Source organism: Talpa europaea, assembly GCF_964194135.1.
Source record: "Talpa europaea genome assembly, chromosome: 7".
NCBI classification, from domain to species: Eukaryota; Metazoa; Chordata; class Mammalia; order Eulipotyphla; family Talpidae; genus Talpa; species Talpa europaea.
Genome location: NC_140074.1, coordinates 22502211 through 22514447, shown reverse-complemented (window position 1 = coordinate 22514447; position 12237 = coordinate 22502211). Strand labels below are relative to the sequence as shown.

The window sequence follows — 12237 nt, the reverse complement described above, 5'->3', positions numbered from 1 at the left end:
CCATCTGGTTTCTTCCAGTCATCATAATTATTTTGAGATTCGTTAATGCCATAGCTTGTCCATTTGATGTTGTTATTTTTTGCTGAGTGGTAATTCCATTGTATGAAAATACCACAGTTTGTTTATCCATTCACCTGCTGATGGCCACTGGCATTGCTTCCACTTTGGAGCTCTTGTAAATAAAGCTATATGCATGTATTTGTATAGTCATGCTTTCATTTCAATTGGGTGAATTCCTAAGAGAATTTGTGGTTCATAGGGGTGTGTGTGTATATGTGTGTGTATGTGTGTGTGTGTATCATCTTAAGAAAATGCCAGACTTTTCAGAGTGGCTTAATATTTTGCATGTCCACCATCCACATTTGAAAGTTTCACTTGCCCCACATTCTTGTCATCACTTGATACTGTATTTGTATTTTTGCCACTCAAACTGGTATGTATATTAGCTCATCATTGTTTTAATTTGCATTTCCTTAATGGCTACTAATGTTGAATAGCTTCTGATGTAATTGTTTCCAGTTGCTGCTGTAATAACTATGACACATTTAATGACTTAAAGTAACACAAACTTACTATTTTATACTTTCAGATGCTCAGAGGTCTGAAATGGGTCTTCCTAGGTTAAAATCAAGGTACAAGATGTGATCAGGTGCCTTCAGGGTAGTGCAGCCTTTTCAATTTGTAAACAATTTGTTTTATGCCAGCAAGAATGCCCAACACAATGCTGAACAAAAATTTTGAGAGTAGATATCCTCAATTTATTCCCAAACTTAAAGGGGAAATCATTCCCTGTCTCGCCATTGAGTATGATGTTAGCTATAGGCTTCTTGTAGAATCTCTTAATCACATTGCGGAAGCTCTCTTCTGTCCCCAGTTGGTTGAATGTTACTGTCCTAAATAGACAGTGAATTTTGTCATGCTTTTTCTGCCCCAGTTGATTTGATCATGTGTTTTTTATTCCTTCGACTTTTACTGTGATGAATAACATTGTTTTTCAAATAATGAATCTGTCCTGCTTTTCCTTGGATAAAGTCTAGCTGATCAAGGTGTATTATTCTTCAAATAGATTACTGGATTTGATTTGCCAGTATTTTGTTTGAGGGCTTTCCATGTCTATGTTCATGAGTGATTGTTGTTGGTGTATCCTTTTCTTACGCTGTCCTTGTGTGGTTTGGTATCAGCCCACCTCATTCAATAAGTTGGGATATGAGCCTTTCTCTTTTGTTTTCTGGAAGAAATTATATAGAATTGATATTACTTCTTTAAATGCTTGGTAGCTCTCACCAGACAAAGTTTCTTGGCCTAAAGATTTCTTTTTTGGCCCTTAACTTCTTGAACATACGGGATACAGTTACAGTGCTACTTTCATGTCTAGTCTGTGTTTTATTGATTATTTGATTTTTGATTTTTCCTTTCAGTGTAGCCTGTATTTTTTGGGTTTCTTGATGTCCCTGATAATTTTCTACGTAACTCTAGACATTACAGATTTTTTCATGATGGATACTAGATACAGTTGTATATCTATAAATATAATTGGCCCTTGAACAACACTGGGGTTAGGTGTACCAAACTCCAGTGCAGTAAAAAATTCCACATGTGGCTCTGACTTCCCCCCAAACGTAGCTGCAGTCATTCCTGGGTACCCACGGGGAATTGATTTCAGAAGCTCCTTCAAATACCTAAATCAGTGGGTACTCAAGTCTCTTTTTGTAGACTTTCCACATCCACAGACTTACTTAAAATATATTCTGAGATGTAGCAGCTGACGTGACCTGATGACACTTCATAAGTTTCTCTGGGTAAACAGTGGCGAGATGCTGGGTTTAATAGAGTAGGATGGATTTCTTTGGTTCAGGGCTTCTAAGAAATGAATTAATATGTTTTGGGAATTTTCATAAGCAGGATAGAGGGTGGAATATTCTCCACAAATTCCTTCTTAGGTCTCATTTTCAAGAACTATCTTCTTGGACTGGTGCTTTGTTTATCTTTGTCATTAAATCTAGCTTGGAGCCTGACACTAGGAGACATTCAAAAAATAATGGTGTGGCCTCCCCTGGTGGCACAGCTGTTGAACGCTGGGCTACAAAGCTGCCCGCAGTCTCTGAAGCACCAGTTCGATCCCTAGCCACCGGCGAGGGTCCCACATGGTGCGCAGACCTCTCCTACCGCCCGCTGCTCCCCTCAGCCGTGTATTTCATCGGTCTGCCTGTTCTGTTCCCCGCTCTGGGTCTGGTGAATTCTCTCACCCTCCTGCTCTTCTGACTGTACCCAGTGCTTGTATAAATAAGTAAATAAATCTTCAAAATAAATAAATAAAAATAAAATATATATATATAAATTAAAAAAAATAATGGTGAAGAAAGAAACTGTAGACTGCCCAATTTCCTGCCGATTATCTGTTAACCCTTTAGAGAACCATAGGTAAACAAGCTGTGACTTCTGCCTCTCTTGCTACACGCTGCTGACCAAGTCTGCAAAAGCCTGCACAAGCCTGAGATGCTCCAAATTCTCTGACTGGGCAAGTGCAGAGGGGCAACTGGAGACGGTCCATTCTTGACTGGTCTACTCTCTCCATCCTGCCTCTCTCCCAACAAATTTCTGCTTCCTCCCCATCTTCCTAGGAGCTTATGAAGGTTGCTGCATCAGCCAGAAGCTAGGGAATTTGAGTCAGCAGCTCATGGCATTTGAGTCACTTCAGAACAAAAAGGAGGCTGCCTGAGCAATGTGTGAGGCAGGAGACAGCCACTAAGCACTGCAGGGCCAGACAGAAAGCTTCCCTTTTACTTGCACTTTACTTGACCCGTAGATAAACAATAAAGACTTTCTATTTCTAGAAATCCCATTGTTTTAACTGCTTTGAGTTTCTTTTGTAAACATAAAAATCCATCTCTTTATGCAAGGCATTTAAAGCTCTATGGCCAGTCTGAACTTTTTTTGTTCCTTTCCTATATTCCCCTGCTGAATTGTGTTCTTATATGACACACATTCTAAGCTATCTGAAATTCAGCCTTTCCTCATTAATGGAAGACAGTGAGAAGGTTGTAGTGTGCATAGAATATTTAATACTGTTGAGAACTTGAGAAATCTAACCTTTTTAGAGAAGGAATTGAGAGCATATGATCCTTCTTTCACATTCAGCTGACTATGTGGTAGACACCTTGAAGCACTGAGAAGCAAACACTCGGGCCTCCCTGGTGGTGCAGCGGTTTAGTGCTGGGCTGCGAAGCTGCCCGCAGCCTCACAGCACTGGTTCGATTCCCAGCCATCTGGCGAGGGTCCCACATAGTGCATCAGACCTCTCCTGCCACGCCCGTTGCTCCCCTCAGCAGTGTATTTCGCCAGTCTGCCTGTTCTGCTCCCCGCTCTGGCTCTGGTGAATTCTCTCACCCTCCCACACTTCTGACTGTACCCAGTGCTTATATAAATAAACAAATCTTTAAAAAAAAAGAAAAAAGAAAAACACTCTTTCAGTTTTGTCCTTAAAGAGATTTGGACTAAAGGGAAGGAAAGTAATATTTACAAAATACTTCCTGCTTACCAGGTATACTTCTGCATATTAACATTTGTATTTATATCTTTTCATAACATTATTAAGAGATATAACAATTGCCATTTTACAAATGAGGAAACTAAGGATCAGAGAAGTTGGTGAACTTCTGAAATTCATTAATTGAAATTCAATTTTCCCAAAGACAGGATGCTAAGTTAAAATTCAGAGAAAGTGGCTATCTTTTGGGAATCTCTTATTGAAACTAAATTCCTCCAATGTTAGGGTGATAAAGTATAAGAAAGATATGTATAAGTAATTTTGTATTGGATTATGTGCTTTTAATACTTTTCTTTGTTTTTCTCCAGTGGATGACACCGTGGTTGCTATTCCTTATGGCAGTAGACATATTCGCCTGGTCTTGAAAGGACCTGATCACTTATGTAAGTATAACTTGTTTTTCTTTAGGGGTAAGGGGTTTTAGACATTATTATTTATTTTTTTGTTCCCAGAAGAGCTAAACTACAGAAGTACAAATCTTTCTACTCTATCATAATATGATATTTTGAGTGCTTCTGTTTATCCTTTCCCTGATGAGATAGCACAAACCAGCACAGTAATTATCTCTAACCATAGTCATTTTTAAAAAATAAAAAACAAATGTTTCCAATGAGTTAAGAACATTTTATGCTTTTGAGAACATTATTTCTCATTCTCTCCATTCAATCTTTTTTTATTTTTTGCCCTTTCCTTTTCTTGTTTAATTCTTCCTACCAACCCTGCCTTCCTCTCCATTTTTTTCTCTTTTTCTTCCTATTCTCATGTTCCATTATTTTATCAATTAGGGAAACATGGAAATACCATACAAATTTGCCCCCGTGGCATTTGGCCCTTTTAGTCTAATTAAGCATCCCATATATTAAGGATAATAAAAGTCTACAAGTCAACAATATCTTGAAGATAGCTATTTGGGATGTAGGATTGAAGGGTAATCATAACCTCAAAAATCAAATGGTAGCATGCCCCACAGAATTTGTGCAAGAATTGATCTTCAGTCATACCGAGGCAGCAGTATACAGCCACATCTTTTTCAGTATTTTTAAGGGCTATTTAGATGTAGACCTGTAAATTATAAGCATGAAATTTTAGACTGGCAACCAGGGAAGGCAATAGGAGAGCGTAGGCTAGTATTCTCTAAAAAATTAAGTTTCACTGAAAGATTTCACTTCAGTTGGCCCCTTGAGCATCTTTGATCCCCACTCTGTGATTGTTCCTGGGTTCCTAAAGAGGTATCTATCATTTTCTGTTCTTTCTCCCCTCCCACACACATGCCTATGAAACCAGTTTAAGTAGCTAGCATTATCTCTGGGCAATTAGATTATGAGTGAAATCATTTTAGAAAGACAAACAAGAAGACAAATTGAAGTCACGTAACTAAAAGTTCACATAGCCTACTGTAGTGTTTCTAAACGTAAAAATACATTTCATTGGAGAGGTGGGATTTGAAGGGTCATGTGAAGTAAAGGATTAAGTAAGGCACAGTTCATGCAAAGCCAAAATACTCCCAATTCACCTTATATGGATCCAAGTTCTTTTCAAACCATAAACAACAACCCTCCAAAATACAGTGTTCACATGCCAAAAAATGATATATGTGTGTACACTATTACCATTCAAATGATTTGTTTATCCCCTTGAGAATTTGACATAGGTAACTGCCAGTATAATAACCCCTCTCAGAAACAGTATTTTTCTGAATTGTGACAGGCTAAAACATAACATTCAAGCCAAGATCATCACCAAGATGGGGGTCTGACTCATTATTAAAGAAAAAAAAAAGTCTGAACAAATAAACTTAAGAGGAAATAGATTTGTATAAATGTAGAAACCTCCCAGATTTAGGTGATCATGAAAAAGCTGAAAGTTGGCATTGTTTAATTATCTCAAGAAGTTGATAGGCAGAGCTGCAAATGATATTCGGAAATGTCAAAAAGCAAAATGGAATCTGCTGTTTTCCCCCAACAGACATATTGTTCATAACATGTTATTTGTTTGTATTTGGAATATAACTCAGCAATGAATGTGTGAATAAATGCTGCCCTGTTTCTCTTGCACTCCTTTTGCCCTTCATTCCAGAAACTGGTTCAATATGGAACCAACTTTAAATATTTAGGGCACAAGAGAACAAGGAGAGGCAATCCAGGCGAGCCTCAGCTCATCTTTAATTAGATGTATATAACTTAAGAAGGACAGCTGGGAGACCTGGTGATAAAATTGAATCAGATGCTCAGAGCATGCTTAGCACCCCAGGATTTTTCTAAAACTAAGTTATTTTATGTCCTGGAAAGACTTCCACAAATTAGTACAAATGCATAAAAGACAGCTCAAGGAGTGAAGACTAACGCAAGACAACATAGGCTTTTTATTCTGATGTCAACAACTGTGATTTCCCCGCTTCCATATTCCCTTGATGGGCCATATAAGATTCTACAAAGTTCTCTCTGCACTAGGATGGGAGAGGGAAGTTAGCCTCTTCCCAAACAAGTTTCTACACAGACTCCATCTGAGGGTCAAGGGCATGTAAATGGACATCAACATTTCACAACTGTTCATATTCCTGGGCTAGAGAACTTGGAATAAATTATATTTTGAATAATTTAGAACAAATGTTTAGGTGCTGAGTACCCCCAGTGTCCATACATTTGTCCTTAATCCATATCACAGGGGAGTCATTCTGATTGAATTTGGGTTTGGAGTCGAAGAACCCAACCCAAGCACCCCATCTCTCTGCTGAAGAACTAATGACAAAACAAGGGTGCTCATGCAAGTTCTGAAAACTTGTTAAACTTTTTCTATCTGCCTTCATGCAGAGGGCAATTATTCTAAATTCACCTCCCCATCACTTAAAAACATAATCTTCTCTGAACTACACATCATAATTACCATCATCCCCAGCTTGCTGTAATTTCCTACAACAGAAGTTGCCTGATAGCTTCTGATATTGACCAAATTCAGATTGGAATATTCTAGTAATGAAACCATTCTTTCTATCTTAAGTATTTTAAGAAATATGTGTACACAATGCTGAGTTAAATACCAAAAATGATTTTTAAAAGAAAGCAAGCTGAAAAAAGTGTTCTTATTTCTCTGTCCTTAGGTCCCTATAGCTTCTTTATTGTGAGCAAGAGTATACATAGGCAATAAAGAACATAAATTATAAGTAATCACAGGGTAATGCACAAATAAAAAGTCACACTGATGCTAAAGGAATTCAGAGGTGCACCCTGGATCTCATAGAACATAAAGAAAAACCAGAGGATATCTAAACTGAGGTTCCTCAAAATATATATGGGAGATGGTTTATTAAGGAGAATAAGATTGTACAGAAAGTGGCACCCCACTTTAGCCAGATGCCCTCGTTAAGTCATTTGAGAGTCAAGATTTTTCTCACAGGGAAGCTTTAAACTTGGCTAATAGGTTTTACTTATTTTTTAGATTTATTTATTTATACAAGCACTGGGTACAGTTAGAAATGTGGGAGGGTGAGAGAATTCACCAGAGCCAAAGCAGGGAGCAGAACAGGCAAACTGACGAAATACACTGCTTAAGGGGAGCAGCGGGTGAGGTAGGAGAGGTCTGTTGCGCCATGTGGGACCTGAACCAGCGGCGGGAGATAGAACCAGCACTGCAGAGGCTGCAGGCAATTTCGCAGCCCAGTGCTCAAACTCTGCGCCACCAGGGGAGGCCCGCTAATAGGTTTTAAAAGCAATTTCATTTGCAGGAGAAACTCCTATGTAATGCAGAATATGTATATTTTGTTTCTATCGCAATTTCAATTTTGTCAGGCATGTAAAAAATGATGCTTTAAGCTCTGTGTGCCTCTCAACTATTCATTGCATTAAATGTGCTTGCTTGTGGTCTGTGGAGGCCTGAGAAACATCTCTCTCTCTGTTCTTCTTACATAGATCTGGAAACCAAAACCCTCCAGGGGGCAAAAGGTGAAAACAGTCTCAGCTCCACAGGCACCTTTCTTGTGGACAATTCTAGTGTGGACTTCCAGAAATTTCCTGACAAAGAGATATTGAGAATGGCTGGACCACTCACAGCAGATTTCATTGTCAAGGTGAGTACATTACAGTACCTGTTTTCAAGTCACATCCAAACTGGTATTACATACCATCTCTTGAAGAGAGAAAAAACTTCAATTTTTGACATAGATTTGGAAACCTTGCTATTCCATTAAATGTTTAATTGAAGGGTGTGGAGCTTGATATAAAATATATTTGTGGAGGTGTTCTCTTATGCCCCTAAAATATATACAGTGTTGTAAAGTAATGTCACCTCAATAAACATAATTTTTTAAAAGGGCCTTGCGCTACATCCTGGAATCCACAAGAACATGTGATATTTTTAAGGTCCTAGGAAGTACATGTATATGTGTATATATATATTTAGTATTTTAATAAGAGATACCCTGCTCAAAAAGTCAACATGTAAGTATTAGGGGATATAAACTATTTTTTTAAAACAAGCTAGGATGCTGTTGTTGACTTTTATAAGGGGTTCTTAGTTTAAAAAAGACAAACTGAAGATCTGTAGGCTTGGTCATGCTTCCTATCACAAGTTCTGTTTTCTCTTGTTCTGGCAACAAGACTAAGATGTTTCCTTCTATCGTAGCTTTCCTACTCTTCAAGGTAATATAAAACACATTGCTGGAAGCAACATACATATTCTTTAGGAAAAATGTACATACTAGAAGAACATTTGGGAATCACAATAAAATAAAACATACTTTTTCCTTCAGTAGGTCAGAAGGACATGAAGGATTTCAGCTGTAAAGCTGTAAAACTTGTAATGTGTCCAGGACTCCATAAATTTTTCATCATGGGACCTGGAGCCAGAGGACATTTGATTTAAACTAAGGCTTGATGACCCCATGGCGGCTGGAAGTACAAATGCACGTAGGAAAATGTGATAGGTTGGATGGAAGAAGGGTTCCAGAGTGCTGTCCTCTCTCCATCTGCTTGGTAGCTCTTTTTAATCCAGACCAGACGCTAGCCACATGAATATAAATGACAATCAGATATCTCACATTGAATTGAGTCAATAGGTAACTAAATAATTTCATTTAAACAAGCAAATGCATTTTAAAAATTGAGAAGTCTTTTTTTTTTTAAACCCTTAGACTGCTATTAAATAAACAATTTAAACTAATTTCCTTAGTGGACTTGCAAGAGTTAATACACATTCTGGGCCTTCCCGATGGCGCAGCAGGTTGAGCGCAGCGCTGTGAAGCTGTCCGCAGCCTCTGTAGTGCAGGTGTGATTCCCAGCCGTCCAGGGAGATTCCCACATCGCATGGCAGACCTCTCCTGTCTCGCCCGCTGCTCCCTCAGCAGTGCTTTCAGTCCGTCTGCCTGTTCTGCTCCCTGCTGTGTCTCTGGTGAATCCTCTCACCCTCCTGTGCCTCTGACCTGCACCCCGGTTCTTGTATAAAAATAAATAAATCTTTAAAAAAAAAGACTTAATACACATTCTGAAAATACAGAACTGGATTCAAGTAGTAGTATTCACATTTGAACAGTTCACAGCATCATCGAATGTATTTCATATATTCAGTTGCTTTCTGCACATTACCACTTGGAAGCTGTAAGCTAAATTTGCCTAGCCCCAGAAACTGCCTTGATCTTTTTTTCTTATCTGGTAGTGGAATACACTATCCTCCCAACCAAGTCAGAAACCTTTGAGTCAACCTGATGCCTTTCCTACATGCCCTGAAGCAGACATTAAACTTGGCTAGTTCCCCTCCATATCATCTCTCACGACTGTTCTTTCTTCTCCATCCTTGCTGCCACTGTGTTAGTATAGGCCTTTGTATTTTCTCACTTAAACTGTTACCATGGACTCAGAATTAGTTTTGTAGCTTCAGATTCATTCTCTATATTGCCTTTAGGGTGAGTTTTCAAAAAGTACAACCCCCCTCGGTAATTTTGCATTGGCCCTCAACTCGCTGCTTTGCAGTTAAAATGCAAGTCTATAGCATAGCACCTTACTCTTGATGATCTGGATTCTCTTTACTTTTCTGATCTTGTTTTTCACTTTCCCCTCCTGTTTCAGTCAAATGAATGGTTTGCAGGTCTCCTAACATCTTGCCCCACCATAGCTCATTAACTTTGCATAATGCAACATCCTCTGTTTGCAGTGCTTTCATCATTACTTCCTGCATTCTTTTCTCTAATTCATGCTTGTTCTTCAGGATTTCCTTCTTCCAGAAGCATTTTGTGACTTGACCCCAAATTCCTGTTTATATTACATTTTCCAATGTGTGTTCCTTGTGGGCAGGGAGAGAATCTTACTTGTCTTCACAGCTCCAAAAAAGAAGCCAATAAGTACTAATAACTGCTGGCTGAATGCTGGATTTGTATATGTGGCAATTGCTCAAGTATAAAAGATGCTGACATTTTCATTGTACCTCTGAGGAAACAGCCACCAGGGAGCTGGGAGACAGGCTTAAGCTCACATAGAAAAATCAGGACCAAAAAAAAAAAAATCTCTGGTTCTGACCAGAATTTTTTGCAGTATGCGGTGTTTCTAAGGATTTCATTTTATGTATGAATATACATATATAAGGAAATTAGAGTTCAAAAGAGTTTTGATACTGCCTAGATCCCTAGCATTCATAAATATCATCACTCAACAATGGGCTGAGCTGTCATGTTAGTGTTGGCTGGATTAGATATCCTGTTTGATGACCTAGCTTTAGGTGGCAAAACAAAGTCAGCGTTTTATTAGAAAACATCATGACTCAAGTAAATGTAAAGTTATCCTATGGTAGAGTTTATAATTTTTAAAACTGGTTTATTAAACTTGAAAATAAGCCAGATAATTTAATAATGTATAGGAAAAAAAAAGAAAACATTTTCCAGTGAATCTGGTTTTTTATTTTTCCCAGGAAATAGCTGAAAATTAAGGATCACTGATTATTTGTCATCTTTTGTGACTTAGGGGATTAGAAATCATATAGTTTTTAATGTTGTTTTCAGTGTTGTTCAAAGTATAATCTCTTTTGCATTACACATTAATTTAAGCAATAGCTTCCATTATGAAGGAGATATACTGGAATCAGAATGGTCATTTGTCCATATTGCCATAGCAATCTATTGCCAAAATATAATTTTTGTTTAAGAGGAAAAAGACATTGGGCCTCCCCGGTGGCGCAGCGGTTGAGCGCTGGGTTGCAAAGCTGCCCGCAGCCCTCTGCAGCGCCAGTTCGATCCCCGGCTGCTTCCCAGCCACCGGAGGAGGGTCCCACATGGTGCGCAGACCCCTCCTGCCGCCCTTTGCTCCCCTCAGCGGTGCACTTCGGTCCTTCTGCCTGCTCTGCTCCCCGCTCTGGCTGTGGTGGATTCTCTCACCCTCCTGTGCTTCTGACTGTGCCCAGTGCTTGTATAAATAAATAAATAAATCTTAAAAAAAAAAAAAGGAAAAAGACATTTTTTTGCACCAAAGGAAGATTTTTCTCACAAAATAAAGTTTAGAAACAAACATAAAAGGAAGGTTGAAATTGATCCTGGATGAGGGTTGTTTTTTTTTGTTTTGTTCTGTTTTGTTTTTTTATTAGATAATAAATTTTATTGTTATATTCCCCATACAATTGCAGCCCCCCCATTCTGACTCCAATCCCTCCCCTCCCGCCCCCGCCCCCCAAAAAGTGTCTCTGGTTCATAGTTTTTTGTTGATTTTGATTTTCACTTTCTTATAGTTATTCATTTTCCTGGTCCCTTATTTAAGTTTTCTAGATTCCTGCTATGAGTGAGACCATCCGGTATTTTTCTTTTTCTTTTTGGCTTATTTCGCTGAGCATGATCCCTTCCAGCGCCATCCATGTTGCTGCAAATTGCATGTGTTTATCTTTTTTGAATGCTGAGTAATATTCCATGGTATATATGTACCACATCTTCTTGATCCAGTCATCTATTTTTGGGCATTTGGGTTGGATGAGGGTTGTTTTGTAATAATCACTGTCTCTTTTTTATGAATTTTATCAGCATTTGGTAGAAATGATCAGTCATGATATCAACAAGAAAACTAGCTGGTATAAATGAAGAGATGACAACTCTTGCAAGAATTTGTCATGAACTATGGTTTGCAATTCCAAAAGTACTTCAAAGGCCCATGATCAGCACATAATTTATTTGTTGTTCCTTCATGCACTCATTTACTCAGCAAGTGTCCGGACTCCTACTGTGTGTCAAACATTGTCTGTGATGCTGAACTGTGGTGAGCAAAATAAATGGTACCTGTTTTCATGGATTTATTGAAGTCAAAGGCAATAAATAACATCTATATCAATGAACACACATGTGCTCTAAGGAAGAACTTGAGATACTTGCATATTTTGAAAGTCCTAAAATATATTAAAGTATGTTTATAATTTCTTGAGATTCTCAAGATGTTGATGGATTATATCACCATCAACCCCCAGAACAGCCCACAATCAAGCATAATGGACTAAGTCACTTAATCAACAGATCCACCTGTTTTCCATTTTATTCCCTACCTAGCAGGGAAAGTGACTTATTTCTACCTCTTCTCTGTCCTCCATCATCATCCGCATATAATATCCCTAGCTGCCCTGAAAGTGTCTGACCTCCTGGAATACCACTGTGGGTCCTGGCACAGAGGCTCACAGTGGAGGGTCTCCAAAACTCCATTTTGTCCACCTCTTCTCAGGCCAGATCAATAACTCAT

The 12237-nt window shown here is 38.6% G+C and overlaps 1 protein-coding gene across 2 annotated transcripts in view; it reads left to right on the top strand.

Moving 5' to 3' along the window:
• ADAMTSL1 (ADAMTS like 1) overlaps positions 1-12237 on the top strand; it is a gene marked incomplete at both ends in the record, with an annotated part of 350834 nt that overhangs the window by 130104 nt on the left and 208493 nt on the right. For both annotated transcript variants that reach the window (XM_084239275.1, XM_084239274.1), the window contains 2 exons: positions 3856-3930; positions 7453-7610. In XM_084239275.1, the coding sequence (XP_084095401.1) occupies positions 3856-3930; positions 7453-7610 (233 nt within the window). The remainder of the gene's footprint in view (positions 1-3855; positions 3931-7452; positions 7611-12237) is intronic.